This window comes from Ictalurus punctatus, chromosome 10 (assembly GCF_001660625.3).
Source record: "Ictalurus punctatus breed USDA103 chromosome 10, Coco_2.0, whole genome shotgun sequence".
In the NCBI taxonomy this organism is placed as follows: domain Eukaryota; kingdom Metazoa; phylum Chordata; class Actinopteri; order Siluriformes; family Ictaluridae; genus Ictalurus; species Ictalurus punctatus.
Genome location: NC_030425.2, coordinates 14,460,001 through 14,485,378, shown reverse-complemented (window position 1 = coordinate 14,485,378; position 25,378 = coordinate 14,460,001). Strand labels below are relative to the sequence as shown.

Below are 25,378 nucleotides of genomic sequence, written 5' to 3'. Positions count from 1 at the left end.
CTCAGTCTCTACTTCATGTTATTCTGTGTATTTTTCTTACAAGCATTAAGAGCTCTTGTTTATGGTTCCAGAAAAAAAGCGGGGGGGGGGGATCCACTTAAATCATTTGTTAACAGTAAATAATTTGATGCGGATGCCAAACACGAAACCTTACATCTATGTCTTTCGATCTTTGAAAACAGAGGTGTCCAAAAAAGATGAGTAAATTGTAATAAATCAGAAAGAGAAAGAAATGCACACCAAAAACAAATAAAAGGTGCTGTGCCACAAACCAATCGAGCAGCAGTGTAAAAAGTGTTAACGTTCTTAATGTTCTAGTAAAAGGCCCATATAAATCACTCCAAACCAATTGTTTCCTCACCAACTCTTCATCTCCATTTGAGATTTACAGCCAGTCTGTTTTAATGTGTGGAAGAGGTACACTAATTTACACTTGACAGATCTGCACTGGTGTGTAATTGTGACTGCTGTCATGGCAATTTGGCACAACGAGGCAGTCATTCTCCATGTCGTGCACAGAAAAACTTTTGCAACTAGGGGTTTTTTTTTGTAAAGGTACTTTATGCTGTACATTCATCAATAAAATATCCATAGCCTCAGTTGCAAATACTCTCAAAAAATGTGTGCTGTACTAATAGGTTTACTATATTATTTACTAATAATGTTTTTGTTTTTTTTGTACAGATATCTAAAATGCAACCTAATGCTGAACAGACTGTCTAAATGCAATTCAATTCAGTTCAGTTTTATTTGTATAGCGCTTTTAACAATGGACATTGTCCCAAAGCAGCTTTACAGAAATATACTGTACTGTGCAAAAGTTTTAGGCACATGCAAAGAAATGCTGTAGAGCAAAGATGCCTTCAAAAATAATTAAATTAAATGTTTCTACATTAAAAAAAAAAAAATACCGTAAAGAGCAGCAAACCGTAGAAAATGAAACAAAGTCAATATTTGGTGTGACAAAAAAATAAAAATAAAATAGTAGTCTCCAGTACAATTAGTAGTGCAGTTTTATAAGGAAATGAGCTGTAAGTTTTATTGAGCATCTTGCAGAACCAATCACGGTTCTTCTGGAGACTTTGACTGTCATACTTGCTTCTTATTTTTGCTGCAAAACCCAACAGCCTTCATTGTGTTTTTTGTCTGAAAAGTGTCTCTTATGTAATATGCTCCTGTTTTAATGACATACAAACATTTTTCTTTTGTGCTTTCTTTTTTCTAACACAAAATTATGTTTGGGAATCTAAACATCAGTTTTTGTACTGACTTGATAATGCAGAGGTCACAAAATAAAAAATCTACAGCAAAGTTTGTACAAAAGAAAAAATAGGGTGCCAAAAACTTCTGCACAGTTCTGTATATATTGGGGATATAAATTTTAAATGTATGCATTTATTCCTAATGAGGCGACGATGGCAAGGAAAAACCCTGAGAAGAACCAGACTCAAAAGGGAACCCACCGTCATCTGAGTGACAACAGATCCTCTCAGGTGAACTTTAACTGAAATGATATAAAATCTTTCACAGCTAATGTAAATTTGCCATCTCTCACATGCAGGTAACATCCTACAAGCGTGAGCTTCGGGGATCAGGCATATACCTGTAAAGCAATGTTGCCATAGGCATTTTTCAGCATGGTGACCACCTCCCCGTGAGACAGACCCTCCAGAGAACGAGAGTTAATGCTCACAATACGGTCACCCACCTACACAGAGAGAGAGAGAAAGAGAGAAAACACACAACAAAGATATAATTATGAGGAACACAAACCCATGCATTCGATTCATCAATTCCTGTCCGATGCGATTCAGAGCAGTGGAGTTCACCTTTTCCGCTACACAAAGCTGAATCAATAACACTTCTTCTGTCTGTACACAGAGACAGAGAGCTAAAAGGACAGGGGTGAAAGGTGAATGGGAGGGGGGTTTGTGTGTTGTAACCTTGAGGCGGTGGGTCCTGGCAGCTACACCGTTCGCCTGGATCATGGCGATGAAGATGGGGATGTCTCCCAGTGGACTGCCATTTCCGCCAGCTATACTGATCCCCAATGCATCAGTTGGGCCCTGTGGGGAAACACACACACACACCTCATGAAGCCTCACTCACAGGAGAAGCTTTCAAAATCACTCAGCTGGTGAAGTTTTAGAAGGAATGGTTGGGTTCTTACACGAGTGATTTCCACTGTGCGTAGGCCTGTTTCAACTACTGAAATGACACAAAAAACACACAAAATGAACTCAGTACAAATCTGAATAACTTATGAGTTAATATCTTCTATGTGCTAAGTAAAATGAGACAACAGTATCTTAAAAAAACATTTGCCAGATGACAATGAATACTATAGATCAGTGCGTTCACGTTTCCTGACTTGGCATCTGTAGTGCAAGAAATGGGAAGATCACAGCGGTCTTATAGGTCTGCTTAATCACCATAAGATCATTAAAAACCACAAGAAACCCAATGAAAACAAACAAGTAAGTTTAGAATGAGTCACGGGTTACCTGTTAAACCATCAGGACCCTTTACAAGAACACTTACAATAACCCAATCATCATTTCAAAACTACCAGGATGCCATTGTTTTGTATGTGTAGTGGCCTGGGAAATCCCATCACATGGTGACATTTTTACACTTTCTCTTTTGCATACATCTCAATCACGAGTAAAGTTAAGCATTTTACAATCAAGTTACCTCTACAAGGAAAATGCGAGAGAACTGCATTTACAAATTCTGACTGCACTGAAAGACACTACTACAATGGTATAGCACCTGCTATATCCTGATTTAATTTGCATTTCATATAATGTGTAATAAATTTTATAAAAAATAATAAATATGACCACTCAATTCATCAAAGATTATATGCAAGTTTACGGCGGGAAATAAGTCATCATTTTGATCGCAAGCATCATTCACATCAGTCTCCAAGGTCTCAGTCATGACATTTGATGAACACAAGCCTCATCCTTGTCTCTTCACTCGACTGATCTCTGCTCACTGTTACATCACTGTTGGAATAAGTGCCAGTTAATTCAGGACAATTTCTTCTGTTGGCTGAACTTCCTTTTTTTAGGATTAGTATCCAAACATTACAGCTTTGACTGCTGCCATCTCTACAGTGTCAGAAATGGTGTGCATCATTGATCATTTGGGCAGCTGTGGCTCAGGTGGTAGAGTGGGTTGTCCACTAATCGTAGGGTTGGCGGTTCGATTCCCGGCCCACATGACTCCACATGCTGAAGTGTCCTTGGGCAAGACACTGAACCCCAAGTTGCTCCCGATGGGAAGTTAGCGCCTTGCATTGCAGCTCTGCTACCATTGGTGAGTGTGTGTGAGAATGAGTGAATGTAAAGCGCTTTGGACAAAAGCGCAATATAAGTGCAGACCATTTACACAGTTGGTATTTACAGTATCATTTACAGACTGTGTGTTTGTATAGCCGTGTTTGTTAAAACAGTTCCTCATCTACCAAATGATGATCACTGCTGAAATACGTTTAAATACATGTTTCTACATCATTCAGGGAAAATACTGCATATTTGTGTTTACTTAAAGGTACACAAGGTATCAAAGTTTGTTAGAGACAGAAAAACACAATTGAGGTCAAAACCTGATTTTCTCTCATGTTTGGCTGTTTGCCAGAATTTAGCCACAATAATATGTGACAGTGTTTCCCAGACCATTGCACATATTGGTTAACTGAAATACTGTAGTGTAGATAGTTTAGTGTATGCAGCCACTTTAACAGTAACACTTGTACCTCTGCTCTTTCACATAATTATCCAATAAGCCAATTATGTAGCATCAGTGTAGTGCACAAAATCATGTAGCTACACGTCAACAAAATGGGGCAAAATCTGAAAACATCCAGTGAGTGGCAGCTGTGAGGAGAATGCACAGGCACGTTTGAAATTACAGGAAGTTAACTCAGATAACCATTGTTTACAACTTCAGAAAAGCATCTCAGAACACATTACATCTTGAGACAGACGGGCGACAACAGCAGAAAACCCCACTGAGTTCCGCTCATGTCAGCCAAGAACGAGAATCTAAGGCTTCACTGAGCACAGGCTCACCTAAACTTGAGGGTTGAAGCCTGTGTTCACTGCACCCTCAGTTTTATGTTCTTGGCTGACATGAGAGGAACCTGATGTGATCATCTGCTGTTGTACGCATCTGTCTCAAGGTTCGACGTGTTGTGCATCCCGAGATGCTTTTCTGCTCACGAAGATCGTAAAGAGTGTTTATTTGAGTTACAATCAGTTTTGGCCAATCACCTCTGATCTCTCTCATCAGCAAGGACAGAACCAACAGACTCGCCATTCAACTGAACATTAACTGAAACACTTGGCCTGAATCTGCATAATTTAATGCATTGCACTGATGCCACATGCCTGGCTGATTGGTTAATTGCATGGATGTGCAAGTGTACAGGTGTTCCTATAAGTGGCCGGTGAGTGTATCTAGTTTACAGTGTAAACAGGTACCAGAGCTCTTGCTGTTGGCCTCGTTTCCAGTTCTCTTTGTGCTGCTGGGTAACTGGCTGGGTTGTGGGGCAGTGGGAGGAGACATGGGGGACACAGCATTGCTATTGGTCATATTACATGCATGACTCTGGAAACAGAAGAAGGACAGGGAATGAGCTTAGCAAAGGTAAAACATTAAACATAAACAGACTACACATATGCACACACGCACATCACATTTACACATGTACCATAGTTACTCATGCAAGTGAATGGCCCTATTCTTACAGACAACAGAATACAAAGCCAGGACAAGTTCGCACATGCGCGAGCAGACAGTGCTGTATGACAGGGATGAGTGCTGTACATTCAGTACCAGAAAACAGTCCCGTGGTGGATTATGCGGGGTCCAAATGGTGGTCAATGCCACAGCTTGGTTTGGCGTTAGTGGTTAGAGTTTGGAGTGTGTCAAACAGGGGGCATGCAGAGTCAGGAGCGTGCAGTGAGGATCCCACCCTTGATTTACACACCTGGCTTCCCTGGGAAGTGCGTCTGGAGGAGATCCAAGAGGCAGCCTTCAGCCGGCCCAACTCTAGCTGCACCATTCCCCTGGCACACTGCATCAGGGCATAGTGCATGGTATGTGACTGATGCACTCACATGCAATAATGCACACACACGCACACATGTATGCATGGCACTGTTGTAGTCATCTACTCTCAAGCCCATATTGTGTCTGAAGTGAGTAGCTGTCTAGTCAAAGTCCAGTCAAAAGTTGGTGTTGTACGTCATTTTAATAATGCATACATAAGGTGCCTGCTCTGTGTATGTCATGCTCATCCAGTGTGTTGCTCGTGCACATCGTCAGAAATGAACTCTACAAATATAAACATGACTAGTGAGGTCAGTACACCATAATATAATGTAACGATAGTAGTAGCCGTGACAAAAAAAACCCTGCTTTTCTACTACTCTACACTATCTATAATTATATTACTCATTTCAAATGGATTTTGGACATGATTTTCCCTACAAAACATTTAATTAACCTTTTATGTCCGAGCCCAACTCAACACGTTCTTCTAGTTCACAGCATATCAGCTACGCTTCTTTTTAAGGTCTTTTACCACAGCTAGATTGAATTCTCAAATCTGAATAGAAGGTGTTGATTAATTTTCTATTTATTGTCAGCAGTTCTGACAGTAGTGCCGGCTGTGATTCAAATGACAGCTTACAGTTTCTACACTAACAGCTCTGTTCCTTTTAAAAGCACACCCTGCCATGATTAATTCCTTACATATTATATGGTGTCAGGTTTTGAAGCTAACCTAACTGTACCTGTATGTCACTCCTCTCACTAACAGTTTGCAAATGGACATGGAAAGGTGCCATTCGGAAATGTGTTCTAGCTCTGTACTGCCCTCCAGTGGAGAAGACTGCACATCTGGAGGATGTGCAAAAGATATGCTCATAAGTATGTGAACAATGCTGCAATGCTGTACTCAGTCACATTCAGGTTAAGGCCAAAGCCTTACAGTATTACGAAACACTTCTGTAACCTGTTTATACATCACAGCATGCAATCTTTATTTAAAAAAAAAAAAAGCTAATCCATCTCACAAGTTATGAAAACTGTGAAGTAGATCAATGGTCAGGACTTTGCTGGGTGTGCAGTAATGGAAGTGCTACAGCAGTGCAAGTCTGTCACTCTTTCAGTCTTCCTCTCTATTTCTCACACACACACACACACAGACAGCATATTTCATCTAATACCTCCCACTCTATCCCAGATGTATCTCCAGCTTGTATTGACTGCACATTTACACATAGTGTGGGGCTGCCGAGTGGAACTCTAATTATGAGTGAGCTGACTTCCAGTAGAGCCAAAGTCAAGTAACAAGTATGGAATTCGAAATACGGGGAAACACCACCTCTAGCAAGAACACACGTCTGCTTCATCATCAACAGAGCAAATCATGTTAGAAGTACATTAATAAAATATCAATACAGGAACATTTACTAACATTTTTAATAAATGACATCAAATATAATATTAAATGAATAATACTCTATAATGAACATTCAGTATTTCCTGATTTGATATCCGCAGGCTTCACATGAATTCCACATCAGTGACACCAATAATGGGACAATGCTCACTAAACACACATCGATGTCGACACCTTGTGGCTGTTTAAGCAACTGCCTTGTAGCCAGCTTTGACTAAATCTCCTCTAATCCGGTCTGGGCTGCGGTCTGTTATCACTGGCGGTGTTGTAAGCAGGGCTTAAGACTTTAGGCTGTGCTTACCTTAAGGACAGCAGCAACTGTCTCCTGAGAAGCTCGTCTCATGTCCTCTCCATCCACAGACAGGATCTGGTCTCCCTGCATGAGCCTGCCATCCACATCAGCTGCACCACCTTTAACCACATCAGAGATGAAGACACCTGTGCCATTCCTGCAGAAATGAGAGAGGAGATGGAGAGAGTAGGTGAAATAATGTAACGATGCCGTTCCTTCATGACAGTAGGAATGGGCAATATGACAAATATTTCACAGCACAATGTTTGAAGAGAATTTGATGATCCTAACCAGCTTCCCACAAAACAAAGTTGCTTTCTTAAAGTAAAAAATAAATAAATAAATAAATAAAAAAGAGAAATAGAAAGGATGGAAAAATATGTAATTAAATATTATAATTTTACATTTTTAAAGATTCAGTACACAATTTTAAAATCAAATAAGCTGTTTCTATTCAGAGTTTGGAATTGTTATGAAGCCAAAATGATAAAAAAAAATATATATATTGTAATAAACACAGTATCTGGGGGGGGGGGGGGGGGGGGTATTCTGACATAATTTATCACAATATTATTACACTGTCATACCTTCCAGCTCTATATACTATGCACTTGTGTTATTGCTGCTCTGATATCACTGACTCATCACTGTGTTTCATACTGTGGGTTTATAACTGAGGAATACCAAAATGCGTTAATGGGGTTTTCAGGACTAGGACGTAGACCTTTCTGAGATGACATCAGCATTTCTCAAATGTGATTTACAAAAACTGAACTCTATCATATAGACTAATCCCAAAGCATGGAGTGGAGCTAACCTCTGAAACTGTGGCCACCTACCTCTTGCCCACAATGCTGAGGCCAAGACCACGGCCGCTCTTCTTCTGCAGTTCCACAGAGAACACGTCCAGGTTCTCCTCATCACGGTATTGTGCTTCATCCCGCAGAACCGTCAGACGCACTTTAGCAGGAGTCTGTCTCAGAGCTGTGATGGCGTCCTCGTGAGCTACACTGCGCAGGTCCACGCCGTTCACCTACATGATACGACACGGAGCATTACCAAGAGACCTTCAGACAATACAAAATATTCAGTCTTTAGTTACAGTTAGTTACAGTTACATTTATATAGTGCTTTTCTAGACACTCACAGTTCTTTACATAGTATCGGGGGGATCTCCTCAACCACCACTAGTGTGTAGCATGCACCTGGATCTCTTTTATGATAAGTGTCCTTGGATATTTAATGACCACAGAGAGTCAGGACCTCGGTTTATGGACGGTGCTGTTTATACAGTATAGTCCCTGTCACTATACTATGCATTAGGCCCCACACAGACCACATGGTGAGCACCCCCTGCTGGCCTCTTTTACATATTACAGAGTATAAACTGAATTAAAAGATGACACAATAGAAATCATCAAAACAGTTCATTTTTGTTTATACTAACAAGGTAAAATGTTAAATAAGTGTGATATTTGCTATCATAGCTAATGACAGGTCAGAGCTATACAACAATTTGCAGAAACATTTTTCTTTAATAGATCAGACTTCCTGGGCGTTAAAACCAGCCTGCAGTACTAATTTTATCCTGCAGATGGAAGCACTTCCTCAGGCTGCTGCAGACCAAATGGACTCGGTAAGGGTTGGTTTTGGGAGGATCATGATTGCAGGTTCGCTTTTACCTAGACACAATCCTGTTCAGTGACTCTTCTTTTCCTTTACTCTTCTCAGGAATGTTTATTTAATTACTGTATAGTTTGTATGTTCTCACTCGATGCAAACTTTAGACCACTTGGTCAGGTGGATCACAGAGTAGTTCCTCAGCTGGCACAATAACAGAATTTGGTTCAGACGAAAAAATACAGGTGTGAGAACACTACTATTTTAGGAGCAGTGTTCTTACAGTGAAATATATTTGAGATGCGGCTCTGCCTTTCTGTCTTACCATCTCTCTTTTTAGTTTTTTTTTTTTTTTTTTGGCACTCTCACCTCCAGTATCTGGTCTCCAGCCCACAGTCGGCCGTCCCGTGCTGCTGCTCCCTCCTCATATACCTCATGGATCACTATAGCATCCTGTAAATAGAGAGAGAGAGAGAGAGAGAGAGAGAGAGAGAGAGAGAGAGAGAGAGAGAGAGAGAGAGAGGGAGCATGAGAGAGAGGGAGAAAGAGTGAGAGAGAGCAAGGCTCATAACCCTCAAATGTTCAACTCTGTGGTTGGATTTTATGTCTTAACCTGTCATTACCCAATACCCCTTAACTTTTCATTTTAAACCTTATAAACACATTTTTAAATGGCAGAGAAACTACAACAACTGACTCCAATTTCCCATGACGAATTTCAGCATTACATTCTCATTCAGTGATTTATTTAACAGCACCCACACCTGTCAAAATATAAATTCAATTCAATTCAATTTTATTTGTATAGCGCTTTTTACAATAGACATTGTCTCAAAGCAGCTTTACAGAAATATCAATTGAATTGAATTGGACACCACGTTCTCTGATACCACAGATACTGAAACCTTGAGTACCAGCAGATATCGATACCCATCCGATATTGTTTTCTTCAACAACTACATAGCTGTAAAATGTTCTTTTCACAGTTAAACTACTTCACACAAAAATCACTTACATTGTAAATGTTATAAATATAATAAAATCAATCCTAACACAAGAATTTTTTTTTTTTAATATGTAAACATTTCCAGTTCCAAAAATACATTTTGCTTCCATATCCAATGTGATATTTCTTCTCTGATATCTGATGCAGCATTTTATTTTTATTTTTTGCTGGTATCAGCCCTACACCGGTACTGGTTATTGAATCAGTGCCATCTCTAATTTGACACAGTTTGTTGTTGTTTTGCCAGAACACAAAACAACATTCCAAAACATTTCCTCTTTTTTTTTTTTTTTTTTTAAACTTTCTGCATTCTGTATATGTTATGCATCTATATAATCGGAACCTTCTGTCCAAAAAAACCCTAACCATTCAAACAATAACATTTTGAGATCATGGTTTGGATAAACGCATCAATATATGAAAGACATAAATTAAGACAAAGACTACAGATAGAAATCGTCCTCTTCCCAGAGAAATGTCAAAACCTTAGAGAGAAACAGAAACAGTTCTCACCTTTTTCAGATGAGATGACCTGAATACCTGGGGGCTATTTTCTGTCAGATCAGAGCAGGTATTCTGTGAGGCCAGCTGTCATACTAAGCGGGAATGAGTGGAATACTGATTGCAGCTCAGTGACAAACATACTGTGGTGTAAACATATAGCCTTCTCTCAGAATTCATAGATAGCTCATCCTGAGGCAGAAAACAAAGGCTCGACTGATAACTGCACTATAGTTATTCAGTTAATTCCTCTTCAGTAACCACCAGCAATCTTGTCACTAATCTAACCTACGGCATGTTTTTGGGAGGTGGGAGGAAACCACATAACCCAGAGGAAACCCACACTGATATGGGGAGAACATGTGAAACGTCACACAGACAATAATGTGAGCTCAGGATTGAAGTGGGGACCCTGGAGTTGTGAGGTGGCAACACTCACTACCTGCTGCACCCAATGCTAAAAACATCCTTGCTGAAATAAAGCAGTGTAGGATATTACTGTTAAACGTTGCTTCAGACTACACCTTGGCTAAATAATGCAAATTGGTGTTTGCTTGAAAAGAAACATTTCCAAATGCAACTGTAAAAGATTTCATTCACTTGTTTCAAAATTAATCTTAGTAGTGCTGAATGCACTGCAGTCATATACACTGTGCTTCAGGGTCATATCTCTAATGTTTTTGTTTCCTGTACACTCCTGCATCTTAAGTCCAAAAATGTTTCATTCTGGATATTCCAAAGCAAAATGTTCTGATTTTAGTTCTCATATTGACTGATCAGAAAAAAATGCCAGGGAAGAACACAAACAGTCCTCACCTGGTAAATGGTAATGGTAAATGATCTGCACTTATATAGCACTTTTTTAACCTTAGCAGTTCCAAAGCGCTTTACACTGTGTCTCATTCACACACACACTCACACACCAACGGTAGCAGAGCTGCCATGCAAGGCACTAACTTGCCATCGGGAGCAACTTGGGGTTCAGTGTCTTGCCCAAGGACACTTCGGCATGTGGAGTCACGTGGGCTGGGAATCGAACCGCCAACCCTACGATTAGTGGACTACCCGCTCTACTAAGCCAACTGGTCAGAACTGAAAAAACTGTTCTTCATTTACATCTAAAACAAGCCAGCAATAGATATCAAATGTATTTTATTTATTTATGCCATTCTTAAAATTTTTGGATGCCAAAATAAAGACCTTGATTAGCTGGATCATACAGGACTAGGTTAAAAGCAAAATACTGCAAAAATACAGAACTTCTATGAATACTGCTGGTCTAAACTGTGAAAGTGGTCCATATACTTGTTTAATGAGCAAGAACAATGCAGGTGTGTCCCATACCAGCTGTGTGTCTTTGCCTCCGACGATACTGAGACCGAGTCCAGAGCGGCCCTTAGAGATCTCTATCACAGTCTCCTGTCCTGGCACTATGGGACACGTAGCAGGGTCTGCAAACAAGGGAGAAAGAGAGGTAGAACAATGAAGACAAGAAAAAAAGTGAGCAAGGGAGATAATCCAAGTGTGGAAATGGCTATTTGTGCTAGTTGACACAGAAGAGAAAGTAATCTTATCTTCTGAGATACTACAACAGCCAGTGAGTAAAAGGTTTAAGAAATCTATAACAAATATGTATTTTCCCCATTTCAGCATTGTAGAGACTGAAACATAAACATTAGAGATAATTCCTGCTGCTAAGATCAATACATAATGATGAAGATTTACATTACAGAAGAGACACAGGGGTTCTGTTTATTTATTAGGGACTAAAATTAATGATTCAATTAAACATTTAGACAGTCTCAGCATGATGTGGCTTAAAACCTAAATCTAAACTTAGATTTAGGACTTAATATGCATTTTAGTCAAAGTAATAATACTCAGAGTCTAGTGTCTAGTTCTACATCAGCTGTTGAAACACACACACACACACACCAAGCAGTACAGGAACAGTTTTTTCTTAATAGCTGTACTTCTGATCTGATCTGCACGTGTGTGTGCGCGTGTGTGTAAAAACATGTTAAGATGCTTGTTAGTTATGTTAAGATGCATGATTGTTAGCTAAAGTAAATAGTGGAAAAGTAAGCGAAACATCCAAGTACTGTGCAAAAATAGCATCGGGCTGCATTTATTAATCTTTATTAATTACTAATTTAGTAATGTTTGTGCAACCCAAACCGAACTAAAATTTCTGGCAGCAAATTTTCTTTATACTCGTGTGTACATACTGATGAATGCCAATCATTCATAAACACAGTTGAAATGACAAATAAAAGGCAAAAATAGATTTTCTTGGAGAAGTAGCACCCGAAAAGCAAAGATCCGGAGCCAAATTATCGAAAAAGGTGAATTAAAAGAAAATGGTTTGACATGAAAATGAAGAAATATTCATATACACACACACACACACACACACACACATATATATAAATGTGTGTGTATGTATGTAAGTAATAAATATATACGTATATATAGCTATATCTATATTTATTACATACACATTTTATATCTCTCATATATATATATATATATATGTATGTATGTATGTAAAAAATCACGTAAATGTAGGCACAGGACCGAAGCAAGTGCAGGTATAGCAGTTTAATCAAACAATAAGGAGTGCAAAGGATCTGGGAGAAAACGAAGTCCAAGGCAGGGTAGGGTCAAACGATCAGGCCTACAGGCTAAACAAGGCAGAGCAGAGAATCGAGGTCAACAGGGTAAGCAAAGTCGATAACCAGAAAAGCAAACACGAGATAAGGCTTAGAAATATGACAGAGACTAGGCAACTGAGCGTAATACTTCATGAAGTCATAGTGTTCAAAGGGTCTCTTATATTGGTTGTGAGTGCTGTGAATAGGATGCGGGTGTGTGTGATTAGAGTGAATGTGAGTGCTCTGTGAATTGCAGTCCATGGTGGCCATGTTTGTAGGCCGCTGTGCAGGATGGGAAATGTAGTTACTGGCTTGCTGCAACATGACTATATATATTATATATATATATATATATATATATATATATATATATATGGGTGATTATGGACACCAAGCACATCACACAGAGAAACTGCTATGTTTAACTTAAAAAAAAAAAAAAAAAGAAAAGAAAAGAAAAGAAAAATTATTATTTAAAGTGAACTGTCACATGGACTCTTGGCCCTCCCCGATGCCGTGTGAGGAAAAGCAGAAGGGCATGTATGTGCAGGAAGAGAATGATCCACAGCACACTAGGGAATATGTGCCACATTACAGATTGAGACATACCAGATGGGTCATTTAGTGCTGGCTCTAATAAAATGTTGCACAGCATTAAAAGAAGATCCTGTGGCAAATGCAACCGAAATACACACCACCTGAGCACGTCCTATTTTATACAGATGCATTCCTAAATCTAATCGCTGGTCTTATTTGTCTTAATTGAAAGATTTATATTGACTTGCTTTCTTTGTTTTTCACATTTTATTGCTTATTATGGGATTTCAAATTTGTGCGAGTAACTACATTTACATTTATTTGTTTAGCAGGCGCTTTTATCCAAAGCGACGTACGAATGAGGAAATACAAGCAAAACTAAAAATGCACGAGCCATTTAAACTTGACAGTGAACTTTATACGATTTGAAGTGGATCAATTGAGGTTTACACTAAATAGTCTGGTTATGTGTACATTTACACACACTCAGAAACGTGCGTAGGATACAAAATGTTTTTCCGAAATTAAGGAACACCAAATTTCTTGGTTAAATTTGCAAATTTATGAATAAATAAAATTGTATTCAGCTTCGTAAGTGGGGCCCAGTGTGTCTAAAACATTGTATACGCTCATCAAATAATCTGAAACAGACTTGCTTACGTGGTTTCTGACCTTTTACTAAACATTAGTTTTGTGACCTAATAGCAGCAATCTTAAAGGCAAATCACATTCTTCTTTAGAATGCATCAATGCACAAACGCATCAGACTGGAGGTGTAGGCCAAAGTTTGAATGACACTTATGTTAAAAGTGATTCAAATAATAACAGTAATAATATATTTCCAATTTGGTTTATTTTGCCCAACAGTTTTTGTAAGCCAGCATGTGAGGTAGTTTGAACAATGCTAAACTGGTAGCTATTTCTATTTTTTTTTAAAGCATTGTAGTGTTAAAGAAGTAAAGCAAACATATCTTTGAATTTCTGGAGAAGTGTGTACATTTTAATTCTGTCTGAACTTGTACCTTTGCTGCAGCACTCAAAGTCAGGGCTGGTGCATGAAGGAGGCACTGGAGGCAAGAGTGCTGCCACATCCACAGAAGTTGATGGAAGCTTGCTGGAGTTTCTCAGGCTTTTCGCAAGGCTAGCAGTCTATAGACACGGACAAATAGACGCACGCGCACACACACACAATGCTTTTCCATCACCAATATCCCAAAAACTATTCCAATATTCCATCTAAACATTCATCACATTCTCACTTTCATCACCCCAAAGCAATCCTGCTTTATATTTCTCCTTTTCTATGTCCGCTTCACACTGCTAAAATTACCCGACCCCAATATCCCATCTGAACACACTACCCCAGTATCCCATTTAAATGCTCATCACTTCCTTACTTTGAACACCACAGGCATTCACTCTCTTCTTATTCGATCTTGCTTTCAATTCTCTTTCTCGCTCTCCCTCACACACACAGCCCTTTAAAAATGCATTTTCACTGTAATAACATAAAAGATTTAGTGTTGGAACACATTGTAATATTAATCTGCCTATCATATTATACTGCCACAGACTGAGGAAGCGTCAGTAGTGCTACACAAACCACAGGACATAAAAATAATAACGAGAAAACAATATCACAATAAACAAGTAGTTTTTCAGTGATGTTTTTATTTTTCCACAGTAATGTTTACTTGACACTGATATTTAGGTAGATTTAATATTTAGGCAACCTAAGAGTCATGTTCAATTTTACCGTCTTTTGATACGCCTTCAATCAGGACTATTTTTTGCACCTCCAATACCTTCCAATACATTAAAATTAAACCTCAAATAGCTTCAGTCATGTCCATAAATATTTGGACATCGACAAAGTTGTTGTTATTTTAGCTGTCTACCATAGCATAAAGGATTTTAAGAAGTGCAAACTCTTAGCTTTAATCATTTGCATCCAAATAGGGGGAGTGGTGTAGGAATTATAGCACTTTTATTTATTTATTTATTTATTTATTTATTTATTTTTTAAAATAGTACTCAGCACCAAAAGGGACCAAAATTAATGAGACAACTGGCTGCTCAGCTGTTCCATGGCCTGGTGTGGGTTATTCCCTCATTATTTCACTTTCAAGAAAGCAAATATATGGTCTAGAGCTGATTTCAAATCTGGCATTTGCATTTGGGATCTGTTGCTGTTAACTCTCAATATGAAGTCCAATGAGTTGTCACTACCAGAGAACAAGACATCATTAGGCTGAAAAAGTGTGTGTAAAACGACCCTGAAGTTGGTTTTTCTGTAACAGTGTGTCATTCCTCTTATACCACAGCAATTTACATACTGTCAGAGTCAAAATACCATCAGAGCATGTCATTATAGAAAATTAAATCAACACCTTCTGACCCATTAGATTAGAGAATTTGACAGAAAGTGACAGAAAACTGACTTCAGTAAATATACATTTTCAGCACAGACAATTTGCTTATTGTTCTGTAATTGAAACTAGATTGTAATTGAATTAGAATTGACACAATTTACAATTACAAATTGCATATTGTTTTTGATGTGCATTTTGCCAGGATCAAGCAATTCATTTAGCAAATGTTTAGGAATTGTGCATTTTGAGTTATTTTGCGATATTAAAAGTGTAGCAGGGAAACTTAAACATTTAAAAACACACACCTTTTCCAATGGTGGTCTGGAAACATCCTCACTCACAGTCTCTAACGTTCGTTCTGAAGACTTTAGCTTCTAAAAAAAAAAAACAGAATTGTAAAAAAAGAAGAGCTCCTCAAATTCACAAAGCAAAAAACAAAACAAAAACAAAAAAACACAAAGCAAAAAGTACAGCACAGTATTTTCATTGTTTGTCAAGGTGAAGATGTTAATTATAGAAAATATCACTCACCTTAGAGGCAGCCTCACCATCCTGGAGGCTCTTGACTACTGCCTCTGCAGACACTGAGCTCTCTGGAATGGCCTCACTCGACTCCTCCGGGATCTGAGGTCAAAATAAAACAGCAATGACTTCTCTTATAGTCACAACTAGGCCAGGCCTCTGCCCCCGAGCTCCATATAGGACAAAGAGGCATTTAACACCACTGAATAAATGGAAGGGAATGACAAATATTCATCTGGTTTGAGAAATGGGGAAGAAGAGCTGTGTGAAAATAGAACTCAGACTGTTAACACACACAGACTCAGGTCTGGGTTAAAGAACGGCGTTTACTCACAGCAATGAAAAGTAAAATAATGAAAAAAATGATTTATAATGTTTAAAACAATCAAATAATGAGTACTAGATTTTAGTAATAAAAATCCAACAAAACTATTGCTTACTAATAATGGCTCGTATGGAAAGAAGCATGTGAACATCATTATATTGTTATAAATGCAATAATGTTACACTACTGTTAGCTCACACTTTAGAGTAATGATGGAGATCTGTTATAACACAATTCATCCTCTACAGTCTCAACAAAGATTACATTCCAGATTACAATGGTTACTGGGTAGGTGGGGTTCGTCTTTCATACCTGGAGGATTTAGTACAACTTTAACACTCACTCAAAACAACACTGAGTCTGAAATCCACAATCGGACTCAGTCACGGTACATCTTAAAATTTAAAGAACAAATCATAACTTATAGGAACTTCCACAGAACTTTCACAGAAAGAAACAAAAAAAAAAGAATACTTTAAAAATATTCCTGTTCTAAAATCCAATATTAATCTGGTTCTGTGTGGAGAATCTTTATTGGCACTATTTTAGCTAACACTTCAAGCAATACTATATATAGAGTCGTTTTTTCAACTCAATCTTTATCAATCACAACCCAGAACGTGCAATTACAATGGATCATTATTTCAAAAAAACTTTTGTTAAACACTAATTAATTCTTCAGTTGAAGGTTGTGGTTTAAGTGCTATATTATCAGCCCTTTTGTAGATGTGACTACTTTTCCAGATGGAGGAATGCGAGTTTGTGTGTTACTAATGTAGTGGATGCCACGCAATATTTGTATTGCTCCAGAGAGAGAATATTTTACCAAAGACCTTCATTAGAGTATAACTGGTGTAGTTTGAATGTGTATTATGTAGTCACATAGAATAGTCACAGTCTCAAGAACTGTTGTCAGAATTTAAAAACAGTTTTTAAGGCTTCCATTATTTAGTTTTTCAGCTGTTCTCAGTCTGGGGAAATTTTTTGTCTGTGGTACTGATGAGAGAGATAGAAATTAGGTTAAAAACAGAAGTATACTTTTAAGGCAGGGGTTTTCAAATATTTTATAATCATCCCTTTAACTGTGAAAAAAACAAACACTGACACAGATGACTTCAGAACAGATTTATTTTACAAACTATTTTTAAAAAATTAGGTACATTATTTAAATGTGTACAATACAAGTTAATAGAGTTTTTTTAGTATCTGAACTTTCCACTAATAGAATACAATTTTATCATTATTAGATAATAGAGATAGCACCAATGTGATACTCAGGATCTATATCACACTGATACCAGCAAAATCTGGTGTATTGGATATTGAAGTGGAAAAAAGGCGTGTGTAAGGCATGTTTTTATCTTTGTATTATTTATTTATTTATTTATTTATTTATTTATTTAAAGTGCTTCAGTTAAAAAAGAAAATTAAAACGGAGGATTTTTAAAATAAAAATATGGGTTTCAATATTTGCTTATACTCAAGGTTTCATAATCAGTATCGATATCTGAAAGTGGTATCATGCAGTTTTTATTAGACAAAAATTAGATTTGAGTTGACTTTATAGTCATAATGACCGAGATGATGGTGGATTGTTGTTTCTGCCACTGTAATAAAATTTGAAAACTATGGAGAACCTTAAGAACCATGGCTTTAAGGCATATAACTGGACCCCGATGTGCACTGTTGTACCTTTCTGTGTATTTTCTACAATGTTAGCTACTGCAGCAGAAAGAAGATCATTGCAAAGCATGAACATGTCAAACCTTGCTCAGCAGGGGCTCTGGGAGACACTCCAGGGGCTGAGGCTTCTCTGCAGGTACTGCAGCTTCTGGAAGGCTCGGATGAATCTGAAATCCATGATCTCACTTCAGATATGGTGCTTCATAAAAGTGAAAGAACAAATCACAACTTGCTACAACCTCTAGGTTCCAGTTCCAGTAGCAGGCAAGGGCTCCATGTCTGACTACATGATAGCAGAGAACATTTGTCACTATCCATTCAGTGGCTGTCACTGCTGTAACAATAACGCATTAAGAGTTCCAGTGATGTTTCCTTTAAAACTGCTACATGGGTATTATTATAAATGCAGCCTGGTGGATTTCAAACTGGTGAAATGTTCTAGCCGAGAGCATGGGGAGGGGTGGGGTGCGCGTGTGTGTTTTTTAAAAGAATATATTACATTTTGATGCAGTTGAAACCCTTCCTACAGGGATTATCTATTCCAAAAATCTAATAGTACAACATATCCAGAGAGACGTTGAGAGAAAAAATGATACTGCACCTCATTTGAGGAGAGAAAGGAAGGCTGGTAGGGGAAAGGTGGAACTGCCATTTGATTGATAGCGTCTTCATTCCTATGTAAGAGATAAAAACATATCCATTAATTGTGATGACAGTAGGCATTCATATATACTACTACACAGTACTGAATAACCATCAGGTTCAGAGAATGGCAAGTCTGGTCATTCTCCTTTGAGCTCCGTCATCAACACGGTGTTTCATCCTGCAGACTCTCACTCACGGGATGTTTTTTGTTTTTCGCACCATTCCAGTTTATGAAATACTCAAACCATCAAAATGGCACCAACAACCATGCTATGATCAAAGTCACATAGATCACACTTTTTCTTGATTCTCATGTATAATGTGAACATTATCTGAAGCGCTTGACCCGTATCTGCATGATGTTATACATTGTGCTGCTGCCACATGATTGGTTGATTAGATAAGTGCATGAACGCGCAGGTGTACCTAATAAAGTGGACGATGAGTATATATTAATGTCCAGACATGTTTAATTACTTTTGAAATCTTTTCGAATCTTTGCCTTATATAATTTGCTGGCATAGATGTAAGAGCTTAGGTGTCTTAGCAAGGCTTGCAGAATCTTTGTATATACCCTTCAGAATATCCATTATTCATCTTCAGATTTTCTTTTAAATTCAGGAAACATAGGACTGTCCTCAAAATGCAAGGTACCTCAGAAGTTCATAGTGACATTCTTAAGATCACAAGTGCATTTTGAAATCAGTCAGAAAAGACAGAGATGTGTTTGTTGAACATGTTTTGTGAAGGGAAAAGTATTCAGTCTCCAAACTGAGACTGAAAGGGAGTCAAAGAAGGTTCAAAACACCAATTCTCCACCACACACCATACCAAACTGGAAGAAGCAAGGTTACATTCAACATGTTCATCAAACGTTCATCTATGTTGGACAACAGAGGGTAAATTTAATATACTGCCATGTTTTGGTGTCTGGATCAACACATTTTTTTCTCATTGAAATCAAAGGCAAGTTTTCAACAGCTGCAAAATGTCCTTATGAATGATCCAACAAATGCTTGGGGAAAACAAACTCTCATCTGTCCTGCTCTCAGCAAGTGAAAGCACAAATGTCACCCTCTCACTTATAACCCCCCCAAAAAACATATTGCACAAACAGTCAGCTGTCATTCATCTGCAGTGTCCCAGTTCCCCAGGTTTGCTTTACATGTCTCAGTGTTTCTCTCTCTCTCTGCTCCACATGCATAGAACAAGCTTTCTGAAGCCTAGCTAAACACAAAGGCAGCTGCTAAAAACGGTCTACGGTTGTGTGCAGAATTGAACTAGCACACAAAGCAGTGCAACAGCACAATTGAGCCTCCACTGAGCCCATGTCAAATATCTGAGCAGCTCCAAAACATGGCACAAGGGAGCAGACTGTGACAGAGCAGATGTGCTGGATTTCATTTTTAAAATGTATTGCTGTGAAGTAAATGATATGATGTCCATGAGCTGTTTTAGCCATTACAACTTTCTATATAGTAACAGCTATTGTTACTGTTTCTATAATAACAGCCAATTCACAGGGACTTATATGGCAGATGAGCTGCATAATCTAAGGATTATAATTAGAGATGCACCGATACTAAATTTCTCAGCCGATACGATAACCGATCGTTCTGCCTTTTATGCTTTCTTTTAAATGAATAATTAATTCCACAATTCTGAAAGAAATGCGAATTAAAACTTTATTCTCTCTATTTCAAGTTTTCACAGTAACTGGTCTCAAACAGAAAACACATTACTCAATTAACATTAACACATGAACTAAACTTTTAAAGATCAAAGTAAGATTTCTTAACTTATTGAATGTTATTAATTCATATTAACAGAATACTGTTAGACACATTCACTCACCACAAACAAAAGCATTTCTACTTTATAATTGAACATCAAACTGGTAACATATATGCCTAGTATAAACTTTTTTTGATGATATCAACTCATATTAACATTAACAGAATATGAAACATACTACTCTTCAAATATATTTTTCTGTGCAATATATACCATTATTCAACTCATCTTCATTTAAATCTTTCAATGGTGTACTGGCCCTTTAATTCAGTGGGAGCAGTGTGAGTAGCACAGAGGAACTCAGTAACACGATGAGCCGCAATGTTTTTGTTTTATTACTGGAGATGGCACGATACAACTTTCTTTTCTGGTAGCAATACTGATACCGAAACCTTGAGTATCAGACGATATTTATACACAACCTTTTTTTTTTTTCCCTCAGTAAAAGCTACCAAACTTTGAAATTATTATTTTTTTAAACCTATGTGCTTAAAAATGACAGGAAATATACAAAATGAAAAACACAGCGAATATTATTATTATTATTATTATTTTTATAAACAGCAGCTTTTTTTTTTTTAAATCAAGTTAAACTCGTTCAGGTAAACCCTTCGACTGCAATTATAATAAATATAATAAAGTATAAAGTATAAATATAATAAAAGTCAATCCTAACAAACAAAACCCACACACTCAAGTCTCTTTATATGTAAACATTTTCAGTTCCAAAAAAAACTTTCAAATCCAATTCTAATCTTTTCCATTTGTTACAGGATTGCTCAAATTCCATCAATATCTCACCCACAATCTTTTGCTGGTATCTGCCCAATACCAACCCTGGGTATCACACCAGTGCCATCTCTACTTATTACCTTAAGCAAAAGTGAGGGAACAAATATTTATAGCTGTTATAACATAAGAAATAACAGAAAGCAACTTTTGGAACCCATGGATGTTCCACAACATTTAATATAGCTATAAAAAGATTTTTTTTTAAAAAACTATGATGTGTCAAACTTTAATAAATAAAGCAGTAATCTCTAAATTACATAAGTCGAAGAGAAATTAAACACTTCAGGAGGCGCAGTTATAGGAGAATAATCAACTTCGGGTGGTAACAGTATCTCCAATTCATGTCTTGCTGCATCGCACCATCTTCCTAACAGCAAACCCCCAAGTGTTTTATTCCTTACTTGCTATAAAAGTCTTTCTCTCGCCACATGATTGAGTCCCAGTCTGGAAGGATGAAGGCACAAAATGGAAAGCAGCTACTGCAACTTTTTCACCAAGCCACCCACAGAGAACTGGTGGACAGCTTAGAGCACTGGGAGCAGAGCCCTAACAGATGATAAAGCAGATGCTCAGACTGGATGTTGAATTGTATTACACAAAGGTGAAGCCTGGCATCCATCCTTGCTCAGTGAGATTACAGCCAAGTGCATGCTGGAACCCTAACCAGGGAAGTAGTGGGGTTTGTCTTAGATCCTACACAGTCAGAACAGGAACAGCTTCTGGTACATTTCATTCATGTTTCCTACAAATGCTATAAAAGCATAATAAAGCTGTTCTACTTTACAACTCAGTTTTTACTTCCTACTGCAATGTCTGCATGCATCCTGTATGTATTGCAAAATTCCATAAAGAGCGACTTCATTTGCCCATTTGCATATTTTTTTTAAAATGGTATGAATTATAATGCAATCCGTGTCCATCCACACTCCCACAACAAAACATCGTAAAACAAATGCATCATTCAGCATGTATAACTATAACAACATCATCATCTTCCATCTTCTGCTCCATTGTGTGGGCCTTTCTAAGACTCATTGCTTTCTTCTTAATGGATTGTAAACATTTTGCAGACGTGCTTCATTTATCACAATGAGAATACCCAAAATGAACATAGTGTAACAAAAGATCTCTTTGCCTCTTTGTCTTTCAGTCCCTTTCTGAAGGTTGGTCCTTTTCTCTCTAGTTCCTGTCGCTTGCTTATGTTGTGTTTGCCCTTTAACTGACCCTTTTCCAATTACTCTTAATCTGTTTTCCGTCAAGGTGAGTTCAGGAGAGGAAAGTGCTCTCGGCTTCGAACATTTGAAATTGAGAAATTTAATCTTTGCCTCATCTGTCTGTAGGACTTTGTTCCAGGAGAGCAAACAGCTCTTTCTGACCTTGAGGCAGTGGTTTGGATTTTTTATTTATAAATTTTTTTAGCAAACTCTCTGAGGTCATACTGGTGGGGTTTTTTGTTTTGTTTTGTTTTTTCTAAAAATAAATAAATAAAAAAATAAAAAATCTTTATGGTGGTCTGTACTGACAACCTGTCCAACCTGACAACTTGGAGTGTGTTCATCATTTTTAATCTGATAATTTATTCAAAAGGTAATTCCTTAGATTATATCTGACTGTGGACTTCTGAGGTCAGGCTCATTGCTATGTTCCATCGTATTCTTGATTTTTGTGAATGAACTGTTGATTTGGACTCTCCTTGAGGTTTGCCTCTGACATTTCGGAGTGTGATTTTTTTTTTCAGGCTTGTGATAACATTTACGAATAGGCAACACCTAGAAAATCCAAATGTAAATGCTACATGTAGAACCAACTGTAGACACAACATTAAAAATGAGATGTGGGTAAAAATATAGCAAAAATATATCAAAAATATATAAAAATATAATATAAAAATATAAAAATATATCAACTGCATGTACTTTCATTCCAAAAGGTTTATGATTTCAATGTTGTTAAGCCATAAATACTATCTAGTTAAAACATGCTACACTTTATCCTCATAGCCACTGGTTTATTTCAAATCCATTACACTACAGCAGAGGTTCACAAACCTTTTTGCCATGAGGAATCTCTTGAACTGGAAAATAAAATCCACAGAACCCTTCGGTACACATTTATTTCATTCATTTATTTCGACATTATTCAAATTAGTTCAATATTAATAGTCTGTGTCTTAAAGCCATTAATGTAATGGCTATAAATCTAATTATTTTGATCAACTATTTATTTCCATGAACTACTTTGTCTTTTCATTTTCAATAATAGAACACAATAGGGCTAATTTAACATGATTTATAGTTCTACTGTTTTTTGAGTTATTGAGTTTTGAATTTAATTAATTCAAATGACCAGTCAAACAGGCTCATAAATATAACAGCTTTATAATAACTTAGGTTGGGTTGTGATCAGCACTGTAACTATATATTGGGGTCAGCTGTAGCTCAGTGGTTAAGATCAGAAGGTCATGAGTTCAAATCCCAGCACTGCCAAGCTGCTACTGCTGGGCCCTTGAGCAAGGCCCTTAACCCTCAAATTCTCAGTTGTATAACTGAGAAAAATCTAAGTTGCGTTGAATAAGGACATCTGCGAAATGCCATAAAACTGCAAAACAAACAAACAAACAAACAAAAATAAATAAACAGGGAACCCTGGGGTTCCTTGGACTTCACTTTGAGAATTAGACTGCAGGGTCAAAAACAGCAAAAGCAGTTACTATCCATCTTACAGAGTACATACAGATTGAGCAATCGTTCATTTTGTTCCATCCGTCCAGGATGGAACATTATTCCATCACAGGGCCACACACACACACACACACACACACACACACACACACACACACACACACACACACACACCCAGGGGCAATTTAGAGTCATCAATCCATCCAGTCACCACATGTACCTGAAGCTGTTCCTGCTATGACTGCATGGAATCTAAGACGAGCCTCAGTGCTATCATGGCCCTGCCATGTCTGGGGTTCCAGCGTGCACTTGGCCATACTCTGTGTCAAAACAATCCCCCAGCCAGACTGCGCATCTGCTTCATCATCCATTAGAGTTGGGCTCCGAGTGTGCTAAGCAATCCTCCAGTTCTGTGTGTGATGCTTGGTCAAAAAAAGGCTTGTGCCTTCATGGTTTTGGGAGGAGCGAGGAAACCTGAGAACCCAGCATAGAACATGCGAATCTCCACACAGACAGTAACTTAAGCTCAGGATTAATCTGGGGACCCTGGAGCTGTGAGTCATTGACCCAACCCTACACCACCATGCCATTTTGATACAGTGTAGTCTGTACATAATGTTGTGTAACAAGTTAATCTCAGTTAAACCGAGTTCTCATCGATGAGTTATCCCTGACGCTGATGTGCAACATGATCTGATCATCAAAGGCACCACAGGCTGCAGCAAGGTGACATTTTTCCATTACTGCTCCAGACAAAAGCCTTTTCTTCCTGACTATTGCCCACTATTGTTTCCATGGCAATACATTTTGAGGGCCCATTTCCCCCCCATGATATCGAATCACTTCTGACAAATGACCTTTGATACATGAAAACATCATTCACACAGGTCTATGCTGCCTTCACAACATTCTGCTACCAAAACTTTTGTGAAAGCCCTGCTGCCATGCTACAGAAACTCTTTTTGACTAGAACTATTGAAACAATTCACGGAAATCAGTCCATAACACCACATTTTGTTTAATGGCTAGACACCCGGCTGCTAGTTCATGTTTAAAGAAGATAATTGTCAAAAAAAAACAACAACAACAACAACAACAAAAAAAAAAAAAACAGCGCTCAGATCAACGTCTCACGCATATATATATACATATATATATATATATATATATATATATATATATATATATATATATATATATATATATATATACACACACACATATATATATATATATATATATATATATATATATATATATATATATATATATATATATGTGTGTGTATATATATATATATATATACACACACATATATATATATATACATATATATATATATACATGTATATATATATATATGTGTGTGTATATATATATATATATATATATATATATATATATATATATATATATATATATATATATATATATATATATATATATACACACACATATATATATATATATATATAT

General features: G+C 37.5%; 1 protein-coding gene across 6 annotated transcripts in view; it reads right to left on the bottom strand.

The window, feature by feature from the left end:
- patj (PATJ crumbs cell polarity complex component) overlaps positions 1–25,378 on the bottom strand; it is a 133,572-nt gene that overhangs the window by 11,940 nt on the left and 96,254 nt on the right. For 5 of the 6 annotated variants that reach the window (XM_017477989.3, XM_017477988.3, XM_017477993.3 and 2 more), the window contains 14 exons: positions 18,592–18,664; positions 18,074–18,157; positions 15,992–16,084; positions 15,766–15,834; positions 14,111–14,237; positions 11,242–11,348; positions 8,760–8,843; positions 7,610–7,803; positions 6,780–6,927; positions 5,000–5,086; positions 4,491–4,617; positions 2,171–2,208; positions 1,944–2,066; positions 1,604–1,708 (listed from right to left, as the gene is read on the bottom strand). In XM_017477989.3, coding sequence (XP_017333478.1) covers positions 1,604–1,708; positions 1,944–2,066; positions 2,171–2,208; positions 4,491–4,617; positions 5,000–5,086; positions 6,780–6,927; positions 7,610–7,803; positions 8,760–8,843; positions 11,242–11,348; positions 14,111–14,237; positions 15,766–15,834; positions 15,992–16,084; positions 18,074–18,157; positions 18,592–18,664 — 1,459 coding nt within the window. The remainder of the gene's footprint in view (positions 1–1,603; positions 1,709–1,943; positions 2,067–2,170; positions 2,209–4,490; positions 4,618–4,999; positions 5,087–6,779; positions 6,928–7,609; positions 7,804–8,759; positions 8,844–11,241; positions 11,349–14,110; positions 14,238–15,765; positions 15,835–15,991; positions 16,085–18,073; positions 18,158–18,591; positions 18,665–25,378) is intronic. The other variant, XM_017477994.3, reaches the window with a different exon arrangement.